The sequence below is a fragment of the Leptopilina boulardi genome, unplaced genomic scaffold (assembly GCF_019393585.1).
Source record: "Leptopilina boulardi isolate dan_hultmark-lab unplaced genomic scaffold, ZJU_Lbou_2.1 LbouV2_322, whole genome shotgun sequence".
Lineage (NCBI taxonomy): Eukaryota > Metazoa > Arthropoda > Insecta > Hymenoptera > Figitidae > Leptopilina > Leptopilina boulardi.
In genome coordinates, this window is record NW_026137888.1 from 1,117,980 (window position 1) to 1,141,120 (window position 23,141).

Genomic DNA, 23,141 nt, shown 5'->3' on the forward strand with positions numbered 1-23,141 from the left:
AAAATCGTCGGATCAAGAGGAACGTGGAACGAAACACTACCTTTTTGGTTTTGTCAAGTTGGCAACGAGCTAAGCAAGATAATTCTCTTAACAAGCTGTTTAAGCATATCTTTGAAAGCTGATCTGTTTAACGTGGTCTATTGTGGACTCAACCTCATTTTAAAAAATGTGGTTGCTAGGGGGGGTACATAGTCATTTTTCGTAAAAATTCATGGTTTTTCATTGACAACGCTATGATAATCAATTCCAATCAGGTTCGCCGTATTTTTCCTGTAATCTACTTGCGAATATATACACTGTAAAAAATTTAGGGAGTTAACAGCACAAGGAGTTGGGAGTTCGATTTTTCGAGTTAAAAATCAACTCGAAAAAGGAGTTAACCAAGAGTGGAAGGGAGTTCAATATTAACTCCCTTTTGAGTTATTTTATAATGGAGGATCATATTCTCCAAGTCGTGTAAGGAGTTAAAGTTGAACTCCCTAATTTGAACTGCCTTTGCTTTAACTCCCCAATGGGTGGGACTTTTATAGCATCCTCTGGGGAGTTGAAATTCAACTCCTTTTTTTATAGTGTACCAAATTTCAGCCCTTCAGATAAATTCTTGTGGCCACTAGGGGGGTTCACGATTTCAAAAAACCGGCACGGAACCCTAAATAGATATTGTATTTAAACATGCGTCCTGTTATTTCACTCAGCAAGAATACAATGTTCGATGTGGTAAATTTACATCGTTATACGTAGTAAATTAACACAAAACTTGTAATTTTACAATGTCAGACGTTGGAAACTATTTGCTTCAAGTCCGACGTAGTAAATTAACATTCTGATATTAATTTACTTTACTTGTGTAACTTCTTAACATAAATAAATCTCTCAGATTATATAATAACATACGGATTATAAAATTACGCTGAGGTTATGTTTTAATACCAGTCTTTGTAAGATTACTACGTCAAATGTGAAGCAAATAATTTCCAACGTCCGAAGTTGTAAATTTATAACGGAATTTTTTACTGTGTATTTACAGTGTATCGAGATTAAGATAAAATATGCAGATAATTTAATTCAAAACCAATTTAAACCAATCATAAGTTCAGTTTATTTAATGATTTTAATATTTGCAAAGCCATTAAAAATTAAGCCTTAAAGTGGAAAATAATGGCGGTTGGCGCGCTTGGGGCGCAGCCCCCTAATATAAATACTTATCATAGTCACTCAAAAAGACATCTCCTGAAAACCGTAGTTGTCATTTCTCATGGAATTTAACATGCTAAATTAAAAAATGCAAGCGACATTGTTTTATTACATCAGACTAATCGGATATTCTAACCTAAACACGTTAAAAAACCATTTTTTTAAACATTCAATCATCTATAAAATCATTGAAAAAAATTTTTAAGCAATTCAAATTTTAATAAAAAGTACTATTATTTGCCTTTTAAAATTTCTTTGGCTTGCTCAGATTCTATTATTTTAATTATACTTTACATACCTAATCTAAAAATCGAAAAATTTAAAAATTATTTAAACGAATAAACTTATTGTTTGCTCGTTTTTCGAAAATATGACATTGAATTCATAATCAACGACCAAGAAAACCCCCAAGTTGACATTCATATGAGCTCAGCACAACTTTTTAAATTTAAGTCCAACATTTTGAACTTTAAAATCTGATATAATCGTAATCAGCAACCCCAAAAACCTACAAATAACAATTTTTAGTTCAAGTATTTTGCAAAATTAGTTTTCCTTGTTTTTAAGTTTTTACTTATAATTTTTTCTGGAAGTCAAAGTATAATCTCTTATGAAGAGAATAAGCTGTTGCAGATTTAAATTAAAAAAATCTATTTGTATGAAATAGGAATTTCTCTCATTCTCAGTACACTGTCATTTAACATCGCATATTACGGTATGTTCTTCGTTATTTATATAGAGGAAAAAAATGATTCATGTTTATCAAATTTTTCCTTCTTTTTTGTTTATGCATACCAAAAATGAAGCTAAAAATAGTTTGCAGAATATAACCATCAGGTTAGCATTAATACAATTAGGTGTGTAATAGTTAAAGTTTAACTGGTAGTTTGAATTACTTAATACAATAATTATTAATATTATTTGTGTTTTAGATCATGACTCGTATATATCATGCAGGATATATGTACAAGAAAGACTCAAGAGTGAAAAGATCTTCTGTGTTTCGGTACATACTTTCATATTATTTTGACTAAATTCAAAGCAAAAAGTTATTTCAAAAGATATAATTGTTTATTTTAATCATTGGTACTTTTCTACTTTTAAAATTGTTGTGATAGTAATGTTAAATTGAGTCGCCGGAAAGTAAAACAACATATAAACTTCTGACTCCCATTGAATTAACATGGCCGTCAGAATTTTATGTGTGGTTTTACTTTCCGGCGACTCAATTACCTTTAAATGGAAAATATTGAAAAATAAGAATATTTAGTTGTTTTCAATAATGAAGACCTCCTGAGTATTTTTTTCGAAAAATCAAAATAATTTACTGACAGTTTTTTATTCGAACAAACGATCAAAGAAATACAAAAAAATTATAAAGAATTTTAAAATTTGGACAACTGCACTGATAAATTTTTTTGACCGAAGATAGCAAAAACAGTATATTATGTGGTAAGCGAATAAAGTAAATTTTAAGATGTTCATAAACTACGTAGCCTGTTACTAGGGAAGAGAGTTCAGTGAAATACAACCTTGGTCTTCGTAAAGGGAAATGTCATCGACTCAAACTGCATAATGTAAGGATGGTTGTATTAAAACAGATCCAATAAAATTAACACCAAAATAAATTTAGACAGAACTTTAATAAAATAAATAATGTAATTTACAATTCGCGAATATAAAATGTGTCATGTCAGACTTCGCCATTCAAACTGATTCTCTTCCCACTCTCGCTCTCGCCCCTTCCCAAGGTCCCCCCTTATCACTCGTCCCTACTCTCCGCACATTATCTTACAATATTCGACCAATCCTGACCACTCGTCCGTCCTCGGACGTGAATCAGCGAGAATACAATCAATAAAAAATTTCCGCGTTAAAATTTGACTTTGTCGACGAACATACAGAGCTATGTCATATTACTTGATGTCCAGGGCCTCATATTGGCAGGTTCCCATACACCCTCATATTTTTTTTGAGTCAACTGAGAACCCTGTATGTCCGCAACGACATAACGATCATTTCTTAAAATCTTAGTGATCACATAAGGACCCTTGAACTTTGGACGTAATTTTGGGGATATCCCTTTCGTGTTATCAAAGTTCCGAATCATGACGTAATCACCAAGCTCGTATTTATGCGCTTCTTTTCGTTTTTTGTTTACGTACTTTTCATTATAACTCTGATTCTTTTCGATTTCGGTACTTGCTTTATTTCTCAATTCTTCTAAATTTCTACTAGTTTTATTAATTTCATTTTCAACAAATTCTTTTATTTCATCCGAAAATTTGCCTCGCTGGTCCACCCCGAATAACATTCTACTTGGTGTTTCACCCGTAGTTTTGTGTACACAATTATTTATCGCATACTCAACCTCGTTGACAACTTTCGGCCACGTTTTACCACTATCATGCTCACTTAATTTAGCCAACGTCGGTGCTAAAAAACGATTCGTACGCTCAACCTGGCCGTTCGCTTGTGGCGATGCGGTAGCTACTTTTACATGTTTCACGTCGAACTCCGTCACAAAATTATTAAACTCTTCTGACGTAAAGCACGCGCCCCTATCAGATATCAACACTCGTGGTTTGCTATAAGCTGCGAAATATTGTTTTAAACAAGTGATCGCTTCCACTGACTTTGTCGACTTGGTCGGGTACAATTTAGTAAACTTTGTAAATCCATCTACTACTACGAGAATGTGCTTTTTACTGGGAACTCGAGAATCAAAAATAACCTCATGATCTATATGTATTATCTCAAATGGTGTATTTCCCTTCGGAATCGTTTTCACAAATCCCTCGGCCTTGCCTAACTTAGGAGCAAAAGCGATGCACCTGTGACACATTGCAACATGTTCTTTAATTTTTTGTATTAATTCCGGGAACCAATAGGTTCTGCTCATCGCTTCATACATTTTATCGATGCCTACAAGTCCTGTCTCCTCATGATATTTAAATAACAAGTTTTTCTTCATTGAGGACGGTATATAAAACAATAACTGACCACTCTTTTTTCTAAATACAACGCCGTTTCTTGCTTCGAAAAACTTTTCTTCTGAATTCTCTAAACGCTTTGCTATTTTCTATATTTTTTCGTCTTTCGATTGAGCGAAAGCTAAATTTTTTTCAAAAGTATTATCTTCAATGACGTGAATGCAATTCGCCCTACTCAGGCCATCGGCATGAGTTATACGTCTGCCTTCGCGATGTTCTGTCGTACAATCATAATTTTGGAGTTCTAAAACCCATCTTTCAATGCGCGTATTTATATCTTTTTTCTTCATGGCTAGAGTAAGCGAATTGCAATCCGTTATTATTTTAAAAGGTTTTCTTCACAGATATATTCTGAATCTTTGCAACGCGTAAATAATAGCTAGCATTTCTAGCTCGAAACTATGATATTTGCTTTCTGCTTTAGACTTTCTTTTCGAAAAATAAAAAACTGGATGAAAGTTCAAGTCCTTTTTTTTGCATAAGAACTGCGCCGAAACCGAGTGCACTTGCATCGCAGTGCAATTCAGTCTCGCCATCAGGGTCGTAAATTGCCAAAATCGAGGCTTTGACTAATTTATTTTTTAACCTTTCAAATGACTCGAATTCACTTTCTCCATACTTGAACTTTACTCGGGTTTTAGTTAAATCATACGAAGGTTTTGCGATCGTAGAGAATCCTTCAATATATTTCCGGAAATATGACGCCAGACCCAGAAACGATTGAACCCCTTTGACGTTACTTTTTATGTACTCAAGTTCATACAATTTACGTAACCGATCATGATGTTTTGACTCTACCTCTGGATTTATTTTCATCTCCTTCTCCTCGCTCATCCCTTCCACGTCGATATTTAGTACCTCTCCTACAGCCTCTTCATACCCTGTAGATCCCTCAATCATTCTCAATCCAAACTGTCTCAACGCATCTCGTCCTAACAAAACAGGAGAATACATTGTGTCATTATCAACCACCAGTAAATCAATTGTTCTACTCTTATCGATCATTAGTACATTTATTTTAATAGTCCCCAAAACATTTAATTTAGATTTATTTATCCCTACGTAGCTTTCACTCTTATTCGCAACATTCTTTATCAACTCAGGTTTAACTAATTTTTTCTTTATAAGACTTACCGCGCTTCCGCTATCCAAAAGAGCACGCACAGACAAATGGTAAATTTCATTGTCGGCTTCGATATCTAACTCTAAAGTCATATAAAAGTCTTCTTCCCGAGCTGGTTGGATGTTGGCCACCTACGATGATTGTTTCTTGCTGCGCTGAGGACAATCTTTGATAATATGCTCCGTAGGACCACATTGATAACAAGAACCCTTTTTTCTTTCCGGTTGATCACAACTTGTAGCAAAGTGACCAATCTTACCGCAGTTGTAACACTTCGTAATTTCATGCTTTTTCTTCCTGTCGTCTGTCACCTTTCCCTTAATGTCTCCACTTGCTGATCCTTCCCCCACTTTTGTCACCTTCGAAGTTGACTCCTTGCTGTTACTGCTAGCGTGCAAAGATACTTTTTCGAATGTTAACATTAATTCATCTATTCCCTGAAACCGATGAATTCTAGCTTGGTCCCTCAACGAAACATCAGGGATGCCCTCGATGATATAGTCCACTCTTTCCTCCTCATCAATTGGTACTTTATTGGCCAAGATGATTTTATCATGGACATATTCGCTGAAAGATTCCTCCCGTTTCCAGATTCTTTCTTCGAACCTTTTCCTCAGGAGTGTTTTATTTGGTCTCCTGTAGAACATTCTCCTCATAGCTGCGAATAACTCCTCTATTGGCAGCTCTATATGTTCCAGTTTGGAGTGGAACCAGGTGAGAGCTTTCCCTTTTAACTTCGAGCAGAGCAAAACTCGTGTGACGTCATCGTACTGTCGACACTCTTCGGATGACGTCGCTTGCGGTTTCATTTAATCCACCAATGCCATCATTTTGCGAGGAATCACTCATCCTGAGTGTATGTGTCCCACTATTTGATTCAATCGAGGAAACTTCTCTATCCAACCGCTGTAATTCCATCGTAACTTCTTCCAGTTGCTTGGTGATGGCTTCTCTTTGCTGAATAGCTGCTTGTCGTGCCTGGAGACGTTTTTCTTCTTTTTTTCTTGCTTCTTCGATTTTCTTATTGGCGGCTGTCAATCTTTCCAGCAATTCTTCATTCTCCAACAGCACCGCATCTGCATCGTATTGACCGCCATCTTGTTCGTCGTTGTTGCTCCGTGACCCGTTCCTGGTAGACTCATTCATCCAATTTCCCTCTGGATCCATTTCATTCAAGCGCATTGAGTTCGGCCTTGTTCCCCGTCGTGCTACCTCCTAGAGACTTTAATATCTCTTTCAGCTCGAGAACACACTCGGACTAAACGAACTTCAGTTTTTTCACCAGGTTTTCACTCACAGCACTGCTAAGATCCAGAGTACTCCGAAAATCACCACCAGAACATGAGGGAACACAGAAATCACAAACGGTTCCGATTCGCGTTCATAGAAACCGTTGGCAACCGACGCCTTGGCGAGAGACGCGTCGCGTCAATTTTGATTTCGAACATTAAAATTCTTTAAAAAGGCTGACTTCTATCCCACTTCTGAGACTGTAAGGATGGTTGTATTAAAACAGATCCAATAAAATTAACACCAAAATAAATTTAGACATAACTTTAATAAAATAAATAATGTAATTTACAATTCGCGAATATAAAATGTGTCATGTCAGATGTCGTCATTCAAACTGATTCTCTTCCCACTCTCGCTCTCGTCCCTTCCCAAGGTCCCCCCTTATCACTCGTCCCTACTCTCCGCACAATATCTTACAATAATTTATATTAACTGAAATTAATAAATTTATACGACTATTAGTTTCACCGTTCACTGAAGATTTCTAAAAAAATTGATAGGAAATTTTAAAAAATGGTTTTGTAAGGTCACCGAACCTTAAACTTTGAAAACCTGGAATTTGAACGTATAGAAAAATCTTCTAAGGCTAACTTGATTCTACCCTGAGCGCTTTGTTTCAAGACTAGCAGCTACCTAGAAACTTTGGCCAGCGGCTAGACAAAAATGTAACGCTACAAGTGGTTAGATTCTGGTCAGTCAGGCTAGTCAGATTGTTTCGAGAGAAAATAGTCAAATTCTAAAATATTTCTTTTCGAATTTTGAACCAGCCATTTTGAATTTTTTTAATTTATCATCGAATTTGGTTCCAATTTTAAATTTCATAATAAGTACTTTCTACACCTTAAAAAAAGTAATCTTCATTCTAGAGGATTCCTCTAAATGTAATGCATATTTTCCTCTTAATTTTGGTATCAAAAGTAATAATCTTAATTTAGAAGGATTTTCCTCTCGAAAAAATCCTCTTAAAGGAAGAATAATATTCTAATATTTTGACAAGTTGAAAATAACCGTAATACACAGGCTTTGAATAAATTATTAGACAATAATGGTTATGTATTGATAATAATAAGTACAGTTTTGACACATTGAATTAAATGTTGATATCAAAACCTTAACAAAAAAAAATTCCTAGTGTTATTAATGTCAAGAGAACCAATAATTTTTTTAAATTTGAATAATATAATAAATATTTAATAAGATTTAATTATTTACATTCAAAAAAGGTAAATTATAATAGATTCCTGGAATAAAGAATGAAGTATTGGTTTTTAATTAAACATTTCTGAAAAAATTTCTTGCTTTTTGCTGAGCATGAATACATTAGATTTAATTACAATAATAATAAAAAATGCTATAGCCAGTTGCAAATATCAAACAAGTTCGACGCAAATATTTAAGAAAATTAGTAAGAAATGAAGATTCATCGAGAGTTTATATTTTTGGTATTTATATCTCCATTCAATATATCCACCCAGATTTAAATCATTTAGTAAATCTTCGAGTCTCTTTTCCATTTTGGTCTTTCGATTTATAACACCAGACTATTATGACAAAATACGAAAATTGACAGTTTCGAAAAACAAAAGCGCAAATGTCAAACAGGAAAAAAATGTAATCGATATCATGTATTTACTTTTCCTTTTTTCAAATATACTAAATTTAAACAGGAAAATTGTAATTGAAGAGGAAAATGCAAAAGTACTCCTTTTGTCATTGTTCCATTACAACAAAGAATAAAAATATTCTACAGTGAAATGGAATATTCGTATTTTAAGAGGAAATATTCAGAGGATTTAAGAAGAGGAATTTTCCTCTAAATTTAAGATTACTTTTTTTTGGGTGTAAGATGTCTGTATACTGGTCTCAAGTTACCCATGTGGAAATATTTACGTGAAAATCTACGCGTTTCTTAAGCACGTAAAATTTTGGGTGGTATTTTATTTGAAATAATTACACTTAGAAATGAACGTGGAACTTAATAAATAAGAAAAACCTTTTAATATTTCTAAACGGTTACATATTAGTAAAATTTAATGTCATTTTTGAATAACTTTTATTGTATTAAATGACTTTTTTGTACACGTAATACAATATATTAAGAAATTATAAAATATACATATTCATAAGGGAAGGTGGGTAATGGGAGCTTTTAAATTTCAAGTACACAGAGACTTTGAATTTCGTGGAAATAACTCGGAAAACTTGAACAATCTTCCTGTATGTCATACGAAGACAAACGGTCACATTTCTGACAGATTTGTAGAAACTACAAGGAAAAATCAAGTTTTCGAGTTTTTCTTCTTAAATGGAAAATATTTCCGGAGATCAAAGTAAATGGTTTAAAATTTATTATTTAATTATGTTTTGTGATTTTATTAGAGATAAATATGTGTAGATTTAGATACATGAATAAAAATAGAGGTAATAATTAAATTTGTATATGTTTTTCTTCTCTTTTTCAAATTGTGGCCTTTGAAAATTCTTTGTGGTAATGGGAAAATTGTGCCAGCCAGCAGAGTTTCGTTACCTCGATATGGCTTTTCTTATTTTTTTGAAAATTAAACAAGATTCATTTATAAAATTTGATATTGTTGCATACTTAATTGCTAAGAATCAATATCTGTGTTTTATTGTCAAAAATCTGTTATTACTGGATATTCTAATACTAAAGAAGCTATAGGTCTTTTTTATGTCTTAAATATTTTGTAAAATGTTCATCTGTTGAGAACTATTGACAAAATAAGAAAAATATCTAAAGAAAACAAAAATGATATCATTTTATTGGAATTTCAAGTGAGAGCTCCCCATTACCCCACAGGTGGGGTAATGCATTTTTTTAGAAAACATTTTTTTTGTAAACTTACTTTTTTGTTCTTAATTTCCAATTAATTATAATTAAAGATAAATAACAAAAGGAGTAAAAAATGACCAAAACAATATTTTATTATAACAATAAGTTGGTTTTTTTAATCATTGTCCTTGAGGGGCTCCAATTCCCCCACCTTCCCCTACCATGTATAATTCGCGTAAGTACATGGAATTCCACATAGATTTTTACGAAAATAATATAAAGAATTTCTACATTTATTTCCACGTAAACATTTTCGCCTGGATAAGTACTAACAATAAGAATGTAATTTTTGCAATTATTTATTGGTTGATGATTTTTATTTTTTTTAGAAAATACTCTTATCAGTGAAAAATTAATACTTTAAAAAATATAATATGCCATTTTACAAACATTTTCATTTAAAGTTGTTTTAATCTCATAGTTTTGAGTATTTATATATAGGGGAGGACGGGGCAAGAATAGTTAGGTAAGACGTTTTCGAATCTAGCGACCAAACCTGAATTTGTGTCTGCAAACGAGTAGTATTTCTGGAAAGCCTGGTTATTTGGCTATAATTTTGCTATACATTATTTTGCTGTAGACTGCAATCCCTGTGAGATACGAATGAAAAATTAAAAAAAAATTTTAACTATCCTTGCCCCAGTACCGGGGCAAGGATAGTTAAAAGTATCCAAATACTAAAAATGTCATAGAAAATCAGTAAATTTTCGTTTTCTTTACTTTATTGAATTTAGACTATTCAATATTGATATGTCAAGTATTAATAACATGTTTTGAACATTTTCTAAATATCAATTATAGCATTAAAATTCATCTGAACTAGAATCTGAGGTTTAAACAATTTTCTTCAGATGATCACCAATTTCTTGGTCAATAAGCTTCGTTTTCCGTATATAATTACACAACAATATGTACACTACCGTCGGAAATTGTCGGTACGGCTAACGTGCGAGGAGTATAAATTTGGTGCTGACTTTAAAGCAAGATATTTTAAGTTAGAAAAAAGATAGAGACTTCTAACTGAGATGGTTTGAAAGCTGATAAAATTCAGCTTCTCAATGTATATCAAGAAATTTTTTTCTTTTTTTTGGTATTTATTACACCGAAAAGATTTTAAGAAAAAATTATGCAATTTTCTACTTTTGTACTAATGTTTTTTGACTCCCGGCATAATCTAGAATAATGCATGGGAAAATTTGACAATTTTACAACATAATCTTTAGGGTCTTAGCTTTAATTTGCATTTTTGGAACTTAAAAAATGTTTAGTGGTTCCTGAAATATGTTAAAAAAGGTCCGAGCATGTTTTCCTACAATTCAGCCGTCAATCATCACTTTTCGCCGCCTCGCTGCTGCGTTGTAAAAAAACATTCTTGAACATTTTTTAACATATTTCAAGAACTACAAATCATTTTTGAAGTTTCAAAAAACCAAATTAAAGCTAAGACCCTAAAGATTGGGTTAAAATTTGAAAAGCAAAAAATATTTTGTAGTTCCTGAAATATGTTAAAAAATGTTCGAGAATATTTTTCTGCAACCTAGCAGTGAGGCGGCGAAAAGTGATGATTGACGGCTGAGTTGTAGGAAAACATGCTTCTAGATTATGCCAGGAGTCAAAAATCATTAGTACGAAAGTAGAAAATTGCATAATTTTTCCTTGAAATCTTTTTGGTGTAATAAATACCAAAAAAAAAGAAAAAAAATTTCTTGATATACATTGAGAAGCAGAATTTTATCAGCTTTCCAACCATCTAAGTTAGAAGTCTCTATCTTTTTTCTAACTTAAAATATCTTTCTTTTAAGTCAGCATCAAATTTCTACTCCTCGAACGTTAGCCGTACCGACAATTTCCGACGGTAGTGTATATCAACCTAAAAGGAACAATTAAACCTTTTTTTATAATTTGCAGTCGCATTAACAGGTTTTTATCGAGCCGTAATAGCTCTAATTATCCTTGCCCCATAAGCCCATATTTCAATTTTTTCTAAATTTTAAAGAACGACGTGAATTAATTTGAAAATAAATACGATATTCGTGTACATCAGGAAATTCCACTCTGGAAAACACTTACGTAAATAAATATTCGGAAGCACTACAAAACAATAGATAAACACTACGTTGATATTTTAGCAAAACAGACTTTTTACAAAAATTAACTCTTGACTTCGCAAATGGTGGCAGATTGACTTCCAATTTTTACTATCATCTATTGGTGTTAAGACGCAAATATACTATGAATGACGCGATTTTTGAGCAAACCGTCTAAGCATAACAGCAACTAACTATCCTTGCCCCTTAACTATCCTTGCTCCATCCTCCCCTATATATATATATATATATATTATATTTAAAATTAATAGATGTATTCATCGAAGTAAACGAAACGGAAAAAATTGTATAGCAATATTAAAAAAAATTGGTGAATACTATGTTCTTACAGGAGAGCATTCTTGTATTCCCAATATATTTAAAATTAATAATGAAAGAGCAAAAAAGGAAATGGCAAAATTGTGTTTACACCTTCATCTATCGTTAATTGATATTTACAATAGTGTAATAAGAAAGTAAGTATGTAAGCAAATTATGCTTTTTTATCAATATATTTCTATCAGTATTACACATTTTATACAACATAAATAGATTCTTAAGTTACTAGTAATAGTGAAAAATCGCAGTTATATTCACACTTACCTTAATACATTCTTTGTCGAAAATTTTCTTCTTCGGATGTTTTGATCAGTTAATAGAAATGCAAAAAAATCTTTTTTATTTTCATAACGATTCTTGAGATTGTTTATGTTTGGGAATATAATATAGTATCTCAAAAATTTCTTCTTCTTCTGGTAAATCAATTATTAATTTTCTTTTTTAATGCTTTTTCAAATATTTGTGTTTGCCTTTTTCTTTTATTTTTATACACGTTTCTTGATATTAGATGATAAGGCTTAAGCCATTAGGTTTAAAATCTCGATTTTCATTTTCACAAGTGTTTCTTTTAAATAATGCCTACTCTATAATTCGTTACCTTTTATTCAAAGTGATGACAATTTTTTAACTAATAATCATTAGCCTCAATCTATTGTAAATTCCAATAAATTAGAATTTATTATACCATTCTTTAAATTTACTACATTAAAATAAATTATAGCAGGGTTTATTTATATGAATTTTGCTTTTTCTCTTTTATGAATTTTACTATTAATTCGGATTAAACTATTCATTCTATTACATATTATGTTGCGTAGATTAAGAAAAATAAAATATGCAATATACGAGAACACAAGAATATATTGCTACAATGTAATAAAGAAGTGTGGTTCGATATAGGTTCACAGAACCTACTAATAAAATATAGTGAAGACAATTAGAAGAATGTTCGGGATAAAGATGGCGCTTCAATCGTATAAAAAAAACAAAAAAGCGGCAATTGCGATAAAACTTAAAATGCTTAGCATATTATTTACTTTTTCTTTTTTTTATTTATCTTCGTGATACAAAAAAATAAAACAAACAAAATTCAAAAGAATTTTTAATTACTGAAACACCATTTTTAAAATATAAGATATTGTAAAATTTACAACTTAAATATTTTATTATATCATAGATTCAATAAGGAGAAAAAATCAGTAAATTTAAGATGGAATCCTATGAAACAAATGATGTTGCGTATAAGAAAAAAACATTTTTATGTCCAACCCAAGAATTTATTTGACTTATCGAATATTCTTCCTAACATTGAAGAGTTTAAAAACATCTTAAAAGGCGTTGTGACTCTTAAAGGAGGAACATCATTAATATTTTCTAGTGACAAACTTTTAAGTCATCTCAATCAACAACATGAAGTTTATTTAGATGGAACTTTCAAAGTATTTGTTATATCAATTTAGTATTTTTTAAAAATATTTCTATTAATAAATCTATTATTGCTTCCTCATGGAGGAAGCATTGTAATACCGAAATTCTTGGAAATCAATTTTTGATGTATCTTTATGTTTTTCGACATCAGGAATCAAAAAAATCTCATTAAAAAAAAATTTAATTCCGTGTTTCAATCTAAAGACATTCAATTTTTTAAAATTCGAAAAATATGTTTTTTGCTCTTGACATAAAAAATGAGGGTTGCCACAAGTCAGGGAAGTCAGGGAAATTAATTTTTGTCAGGGAAATGTCAGGGAATTTAATAAAAAGTGCTGGAAAAATGTTGTAAACCTACATTTCCATTAAAATATTCATTTGTTGTGAATTTATATAACAAAATAACAATTTTGAAGAATTATTTGTAGAAATTTTATTTGATCCAAGTTTTATTTAATCAAAATTTTATTTAACACGAACTTTTGATAGAATTTATATTTGATAGAAAAGACGAAAATGTCAGGGAAAATACAAAATTTTTGTCTGGAAGTCAGGAAAATGTTGGAAAATTATTTTGAATTTATTGTGGCAACCCAGAAAATGTATTGACACCAATGAGTATTTATTTACAGTTTTGTAGAGTTTTTCAAGACGCATATTTTGACCTATTAGCGAATATTATACTGTTATTTTATTCGTTATTCATTTCTGCAAACGCCGAAAAAATACAACTTAACACCTTTTTAAATTTATTACAAAATTAAATAAGTTACCATAAATTGATCACAAAAACTCTCTATGAGGAAGCAAAGTGTTTAAATATAAACGCAAAAAATTGATACTTTAACTTGGCAGCGGTTTTTATCTTATAATTATTTCACAATAATTAATTTCTAACGAAAAACGTATCGTCTATATATTGCGTCACATTATTGTTACCATTTTTTATTACTCCCTGTCTAATATGACACACTTTTACATACATTAGTGCCATACTTTGCAAGTTGTATTATTGATTAATTCCTCTTCTCTGTCAAATGTGACATAATATATGAATGTTTTCAATGTTTTATACACTGCAAAAATGGGTGTCTTATTTGGAGTCACTCCTGTAGTCATTTTTAAGACGTTTTGTGGGTGCCTTCAAGTGAGACATTATAAATGCCTTATTTGTGACGCTAGAAGAGTCTTTCTTACAAACTGAATATACTGGTGGATACATAACGTAAAATCATATTGACAGACGTGTCAAAATGGATCAAAAAGAACAAAATTTTAATTTTATTTTAAAATAAATTTTTAAATAAAATGAATGTTTCATGGCGTGTCTATGCGTGTATTCTTCTTATGTCTCACGAATTTATATGTTTCATGAAAGTGTTCTATTGAGGCTCAACAGAAACAAACAATGTCTCAAATGTCCAGCGACTTTGCATTAAAGACGGTTAGATCAGGACGTGTATCCTAAAAAAATATTTTCAAAGTGTCTAATGTCTTCAAATAAGACGTTTTAAATACATCCTTTTTTGCAGTGATAGTATTTAAAAATAAGAAAAAGTTATATTTAAATGCTTTCTTTTAGGTGTCTCCAAAAGTAGCTAAAGTTTGCCAACTTTACACAGTTGTCATGCGATGCATGGATAAGGTATTACAATTACAATTATCATTTCTTTAAAGCGTGTAACGTTTAATAGTTCTTGTATACTATAAGTTTTTCTTATAAGAATCGCATATATAGAATCTTTTGTAGGATCCTACAGTCACTTGTAATGAATCTTTAAAAGAATTTTCAGTAGGGAATGTACTAAAAGTTAAAAATTTACTTTTTTTAAGGTAACTCTTTCTAAATCTGACTAATTAGGGTCATTTGGGGAAAATGTAAACAGCAGATATTGCAGCTTAATTTACAGATTTAAAATTAAGTTCGACCCCAATATTTTAACCTCAGCTCACCTGCAACAGGTTCTGAGTATTGACAATTTTTTTTTTGACAATTGTCAAAGCCATACTCCAATTTGTCGCTTAATGCATGAAAGATTGAAAATCAAAGTTTTACTGTTTCAGTATTTTGTCTCGCATTTGAATAAAAATGAACTAAAAATTCAAACTAAAATTTCTAATTATTCCTTATGAATCCCTCAACAAAAGCTGACTTTGATTTTTTAATCAAGTTAATTCAGTTAATAGATAATTAAGTGTTTACATTTACCTCGAGAATTCGAAAACTCGGGGTAAATGTAAACAGAATTTCTGCTGCATTTTAAAAGAAAATAATTGAATAAATTTGCTTCTATTTCACAATTACATTATTTTGGCCCTGTAAAATTACATAAAAAACGAAATTGGATCTTCTTTTATATCTCCTTCGTGTTAGTCAGTTGCAGGTATAGACCTGCATAGTATTGCATAGTGCATTTACGTGTTTAAAATATAGGAAAGCGATTCTTCACGATTAGTGAATAAAACTCAGGTACGTAGGAATCCTAGAATAAGAGTGAGTGATTGATTGGTTGATTGATTGATAGATTGATTGATGGATTGATTTATGGATTGGTTGATTGAGTAATTGGTGGATTGATTGGTGGATTGATTGGTTGATTGGATAATTGATTTATAGATTGGTTGATTGGTGGATTGCTTGATTGATTGACTGATTGATTGATTGATTGGTGGATTGATTGGTGGATTGATTGGATGATTGGTTGATTGAGTGATTGATTGGTGGATAGATTGGTTGCTTGGATGATTCATTTATAGATTGGTTGATTGAGTGATTGATTGGTGGATTGATTGGTTGATTGATCCGCCATTTTGAAAATTTTAAATTTGTCTTCAAATTCGTTTTCAGTGACCTCAAAAACCCCCGAGTAGCGAGATTCAAGCAAATTTGATCAATTTTTAACAATATTTTTGTTTGTCCGCCATTTTGGATCCGCCATTTTGAAATTTAAAAATTCGATTTTAGAATCTTATTCACAACCTTAAAAACTTATTTTCACCAAGTTGAATGAAAATCTATTAAAATTTATTCAAGTTATTCAAGTTTTTACATTACTAGTTTTGTTATGGTAATGATTGCTTATTTTATATGTTGCATATCAATCAATTGGTTCAGTTATTTTACATCTACCAAGAATTTTTTTTCAGTTTTTACATCCCTTTACACAGTAGTATACTTGGGATAACTTTTTTCTTAAACCTCTTTAAACTACAGGGGTGTTTACATTTACTCCGAATTTTGGGAAAATTTCAAAATCTCGGGGTAAATGTAAACAGTCAGTTTCAAGCGATTCAAGTTGATCAATATTTTTTTGTACCTCATAAAATGTTTCTAGGGAAGTGAAGTAACAAGTTCATGCAGTAGAAAACCGGAAGTATTGCTTTCTAAAATAAAAAACTTACGTTATTGTCGAAACTAAGCAAATCCGTTTACATTTACCCCAAATGACCCTAAATCGAATTAGAATATTTTCAAGTACATTTTTATTTCTTTTTCTAAAATTTATTATGCTTCTCTACAACTTTAAATCTAAAAATTTTAAATATTTATATTTGTGAAATAATTATAAAAAATAGAACAAGTTCCTAAAAATTTAGGAACACAATTTATGGTTAATTAAAAAATTTGTACACTTTTACAGAAATGAAAGAATACATTGAAAAACGAATTATTTGATTCAAATACTCGATTACTTGACTATTATGAAATAAATATTTATTTTGTGTCAAATAATTATTATTTGAGACAATTAAATGGTATTTGTTTCAAATACAGAAATTATTGGTTTAAATCCGAGTCTATTCTACATCCTTACCCTATTGCAAATTCCCATATGAGATCTCGTATAAAATCACTTATGGTTACTGATATGAGATATTACATAAAATCTTACGAGAATCCTATATGGACACTCATGAGAAAAATCTCATGAATGTCCATGTAGGATTCTATATGAGATCCCACATAGGAATATGTAGTAACTTTGAGATATATTTTAGGTTTTAAACATACAATATTTTTGATTTATATAAAATCAACTCAAAATTTTGTCCGATTTTTTGTATCTCTTACCGTTTTTGAGATATTTATAATTTTTATTTTTTAAATTTTGACCCTATATGGGATCCTTTATGGAATCCTATATGGAATTAACAGAAGGGTATACTGTTCTTACAACCTACTTAAAGACTCCAAATAAAAAGATTTGGATTTATCTACCTTTTTTGATGCGTAAAGTAGAACTAGTAATAGAACTTGAGAGGAGTAAGATAGGACTTTATAAAATTTTTCAAGTCCTACTTAACTCCTTCAAATAGGAAGAATTGGAAATATGTGTCAGTTCAGAGGACCTAAATTGGCGTATATTTAGAGGCGTTAAGTATGAGTTAAATTTCGACTCGGGAATACAATTTATTTAATTCAAATAAAAATTATTTGGTTCAAGTAAATATTAATTTGATAATAGTCAAGTAATCGAGTATTTGAATCAAATAAATCTTTTCTTCAGTTTATGCATGCTTAGGTATATTTTCTTTGCAAAGGATAAAAAATTAATTCAACCAAATTTAAAAATTGAAGTGTAAACTTCACATATAAATGTTCATATATTTATTATATACATTTTCAATATTTCTGCTTATTTATTTCTTTTTCGATTCTACTCTTTATTTTTGACAATTGAAAAGTTTTCTTTATTATAATATTTATAACTACTTTTCTCCAACACTTCTTCTTAATAATGGATTTTGAGGGTCTTATTGAATATTTAGCAAAAGTTTCTTATAGAGCGTTGGAGCTGTTTTCATTTTGATGACGCATCGAAATGCTGTTTTATATAAAGCAACATTACTTCAGATTCAAAATTTATGTCCAAATTTTAAATTAAATCTAAAACATGCTATGATGGATTATGAACAAGCTCCTATAAAAAGTTTAAATGAAGTATTTCCATACATTCAAATACATATCTGCTGGTTTCATTCAAAAAAGGTAAAAAGAATGCATCGTTTTTTCTTTAACTTAGATTTTATAATTACTCATGTATTAGCGTAAATAAAACTACACTGTTAGAAAAATCTGTATTAAATTCAATATGTTATATATGCAGGAAATATGCAATACTAGAAGTGAAATTTAATCTACAGTTTCATAAAATTTAATATACATTTTCTTTAAATTTAATGCATTTTATGTTACATGTTTATTGAATGTAAATGTATATTAAATTTAATGAAACTGTTTATTAAATTTCAGTTGTAGTATTGCATATTTGATTCAAAAACAAAATTATATTAAATTTAGTACACATTTAATGTGTCAGGGTGGCTACAAGTTCAAGAATTCGGGTAAATTAAAAAAAAAATTTTCTCGGTGAATTTTAATTCTCATATAGAAGACTTTACCTAACGTAAGCGCTTGTTTTTTAATTGCTTTGTTTACAGATACATTGTTCAAATGAAGTTTTAATTTCCTGAATTAATTTTTGGTTTTTCACAAATTATAAATTTTGTGTTATTCACAATTCAATTCATTTAAATATAAAATTATCTCTCTGATATTCATATTCTATTAATTCAATATAATTTTTACATAATTAGGTAATATATTTTTGATAATTTGATTTTTTGAAAATTTCATCAACAAAATATTCGAACTTTTGAGAATTCAAAAATGGTTTATTTACTTAGCTTTTAAATGTACGATTAACTTTTGTACTCTGAATCCTTGTAAATAACGGTTTTTGGTTAATGATGCGTTTATTTTCAAATTTTCCAAAAAAATGCGTACTTTTCGAGATAATTGTAAGTTTTTATACTTTTTGAACACTCTGTACGTATATATTTATTTTTAGCTTAATAAAATAAAAATTTCAGATTTAAAAACATTTAGCATAAACTTGCTAATTTATACTGCTAGATAGCATTTTGAGATTTTTAACTGTAAAATTACAAATTTTTTGTAAGCATTAAATGAGAATTCGGATGCAATTATGCTAAAACTGGTATCCAGTTATTAGTACCCTATTGAAAAAATATGACCTTAAATACGACCGTAATAAGGATCTTAATTATGACCGTAGTTACAGTCCTAAACACGCCTGTGAATTTGAAACAGGATTTACAGTTTCAATTACGATTATTATTATTACAGTACTAATTACAGTCGTAATTGTGGTCATAAATACACCCGTTTATAAAACAATATGAATTTTTATAACGTTTTTAAAAACATGAAAAAATATTCTTCAAATATAATTATAGATTATAATAATCATACAATTAAGACCGTAATTACGATCGTTATTTTTTTTACTTATGGACTTTTGCGAAATCTATATACAGATACAGTGAAACCCACGTATATAGGACCCGCATAATTCGGATTTCGGCTTTCCTCGGATTATTTTCCGGTCACTTGAATAGAATATACGTGGGTTTCACTGTACTTTGGCTTCCTCATGCCAAGGTTATGCGGGGTTGTTAAAAAAAATAGGAATAAAAAATAAGCTGGCAAACTACTACCAGCCCCGATCCACTAAAACCTGTTAACCCTTCTTGGGAGCCCTTTATCCACCCTCAAAACCGTCGGGAAGACTTTTGCCTTTGAGGATGGCACTCCAACTCTGTCGTACAGCGACTTCGTCTATTCCTGTGGACATCCTGCGTTACCAATTTTAAAATAATAAAAACGAAAATCCAGGTCTAAGCGGAATTAATAGCACACCAGAAAAATAAATTTTAAATTTAATAAAAAAAGGCCATATTTGTTTAGAAAAACATCCCGTTTCCTCCCCTTGTGAGGTTCTTTTTGGCCTCCTTGTATGCTTCTTTAAGCAAAGGATCTCTTTTAGATCAGGTATATGTCCTCCTAGCTTTGTGGCATGCCTTCCCGTGTTAAAATTTTGCCATGACTCGGATCGGGGCCGGATTAGGCGGGAATTTGACGCTTCGCCTGATGTGTCCCTGATTAGGAAATCCACATTTTCTCGTGGCCCTAATCTATCCTTGAACAGTCTCTTTTCGGGACCAGATTATTATTCACTGCCAGGAAATTTCAACACGGGTTTCTCAAAGAGGCCAACTCCTCTGACCACTAGTGTCATAATCTCTGCTTGGGGAATGTGCCATTGCAACGCGGCATTGACGCATCACAGGCGGTGACGATTATATTTCTCACCGCCTGCACTTACGCATCAAGACTGTTCGGCCTCCTTACCCAGCCCAACTCTTAAATTAAGCGTGCTTCTTGAAGGGATTGTCTGAACTTCTCCTTATCGAGTCTCTTGGTGTTCCACAAAGGGCTTTTTCTACTATGAACATCCTGTCTTCAACCTCCTCGTGTGTCTCCCACTGAGACTGAGAACTCGATGTACTGGTGGTTACTTGCGGTATAATCCTCAGAGACCCGCCAGTCGTTTATGCGGCTAAATATTTTAAAGGATGCGATCGTTAGATCTATAATAGATCCGATCGCATCTCTCCTAAACGTCCATATATTTCCTCGGTTTACAGCAATAAGGTCGTTCCCGGAGATCATTTCTCCAATTAGAATTCCTCTTTTGTCGAGCTTTGTTTCGACCCACTCCGGCGATTTTGCATTAAAAACTCCGGCGACGATAACATCCAGCTTGGATTGTTTAAGACTCGATTTCAGGTCATTTATATTGGCTACGAAGTCCGTCAGTGAGTCATTGGGTGAGAAATAACAGCTATACATTCGTATGTTAGTTACTTCCACCTACACAAACCCACTTCTCGTCTCCAGGAACTTGTCAACCCGCAATTCTGGGTTTCATACCTTGATGGCGGCCCTCTTCGCCTTGTCCTTATACCAGGGAGCGAGATCGCTTTCCTAATACAGCTCACTGCAGAACAGGATATCGATCTCATTTTCCCTGGCTGTTTGAATCAGGAAAACCTGTGCATCCTTACTTGTATGCAAGTTGACCTGAAGAAGCTTTAAGAATTTGTCCTTTTAAGCTTCTCCAGATCCTCCTTGTAAACCGGACAGGAAATTCTTCAACTTACATGGTAATTTTTAAAATAACGAAAAAAATATTTTTTGAAATTTAATTACAGATTTATAGATCACTTTTTATAAACGTGTGTAATTATGACCGTAATTATGACTGCAAATCGGGTTTCAAATTTACAGGCGTATTTAGGACCATAATTAGGGTATCTATGATGGTCGTAATTACCGTGTTAATTAAGATCATTTTTTCAATAAGGCATAAAAATTATTATTACAAATTAGTATTAAAAATAACATAAAAACATAAGAACTGCATCTGTTAAGCAGGTCAAAAATAATTAGGTGTCTATTTCAGTATAATTTGAATGCTGGTAGATCGGATAATAGAAGTTTTACTGTGAATGTTTCTCATCCTCGAAATTAAAATTTTTCTTAAGCTTTCTGATATCAGTCTTCATTATAACTTTACTTTATTTTTCGATTATTTAATCAAATTATTTCTATAATTGTTTATTATAAAATTAATTTACTTTACATATCATCAAGTATCGACTCTTAAGGGAGAGCGACATCCTGAGATATTTTTTGAACCGGTTTTTCATGATATTTATAAAACAAACGAATAAATTATAAGTAAAATTCAGTTTTGATGAATTTATTTATTAACCGCGTGTCCACTAAGAAGTATGAATAAAATTCCTTGACTTTTTCATAAACTTTTTCCAACTTTTCTTTAAGAAATATTTAATTAAAAAAAAATAAAAAGTATTAAATAGTGAAAAAATTTTAGGATAGTAATAGTATATTACGTTACGAGGGCAGAAAGTTCTAAATTCCTGTATTGCGCAACAATATGCCCGAGGCGAAGCCCAGGGCATTATGTCGCGCAATGCAGGGCTTTCGAACTTCTGCCCGTGTAGCGTATACTATTTTTCTTAACATCCGGTCGAAAGCACGTTTAAAAATTCACTTAAACTTATTAAATACAATTCAACAACGTTCCAGCTTCCAGCTGAGAGGCAATTAATGTGCAAATCATTAAATACATATTTGAAATTAATTTATCTCGTGAAAGCTTTGATTCGTTTTGTGATCACTATTTAACAAAACGTTTTTTCCTTTCTATCAAATTTCGATGCATGCCCGACATTTGGCAGCATGAGCGAAGCGACTGCTGCTGGTCGGGGGGCAGGCATCGAAAACACATAGAAAATTTTTTAATAAATTTCAAAAACAACTTTTAAATTTAAACGACGTTTTAATTCAGCCTTTCATTAAAGTTTTTGAGTAAAAATTGTCAACTACTTTTAAAATACTTTTTATGAATTAATAAACTTATATAATACTTTTTAAAAAATTATTTTAAAATAAGAAGGAAATATTGACATTTATTTGAAGAAACGAAAAATTAGAGGTTGTCATTAAAAAAATAAATGAATAGTCAGTTTTTAAAACATTTTTTCATATTTTTTCTACGAATAACAAAAATAATTTCTCAATTTATTTCTCACATTTACTTATTTTATTTTTTATTTTTAAAATCTTCTGGCAAATAAAAAATATTTATAATATTTTAATGAAATACATAAATCATGTATTTAATATTGGAGTTTTTGTTTGAATCTGAATTGAGAATTAGAAAAGAATTAGAATTGAATTTCTTGATTAGTATTAATTTTCTTTTCTGAGATTTTTCTTTTCTTCAGAATCTGGTCGCGAATAAATCTTATTTATAATATTTTCATTACATACACAATTTATGTATTGAGTACAGAAATTTTTACATCATTTACATTTTCTACAGGATTTAAAGATCCTGAAGTTTGTCCGTTGTTATTAATTTCCTCTTCTGCGGTTT

At 30.9% G+C, this 23,141-nt stretch overlaps 2 protein-coding genes across 2 annotated transcripts; both read right to left on the bottom strand.

Moving 5' to 3' along the window:
* Nucleotides 1-4,607: 4,607 nt before the first annotated feature.
* Nucleotides 4,608-5,192, bottom strand: LOC127284304 (uncharacterized). Its single transcript, XM_051309692.1, has one exon. The coding sequence runs from the start codon at nt 5,190-5,192 to the stop codon at nt 4,608-4,610; it is 585 nt and encodes a 194-aa protein (XP_051165649.1).
* Nucleotides 5,193-5,441: 249 nt separating this feature from the next.
* On the bottom strand, nt 5,442-5,966 carry LOC127284305 (protein lin-28 homolog A-like). Its single transcript, XM_051309693.1, has one exon. It carries the CDS (start codon nt 5,964-5,966, stop codon nt 5,442-5,444), a length of 525 nt encoding a protein of 174 aa, XP_051165650.1.
* Between the last annotated feature and the right edge of the window lie 17,175 nt (nt 5,967-23,141).

Excerpts from the sequence above, each read along its gene's own strand:
- LOC127284304 (XM_051309692.1), bottom strand. The coding sequence starts at position 5,192 with ATGATCGATAAGAGTAGAACAATTGATTTACTGGTGGTTGATAATGAC.
- LOC127284305 (XM_051309693.1), bottom strand. The coding sequence starts at position 5,966 with ATGAGGAGAATGTTCTACAGGAGACCAAATAAAACACTCCTGAGGAAA.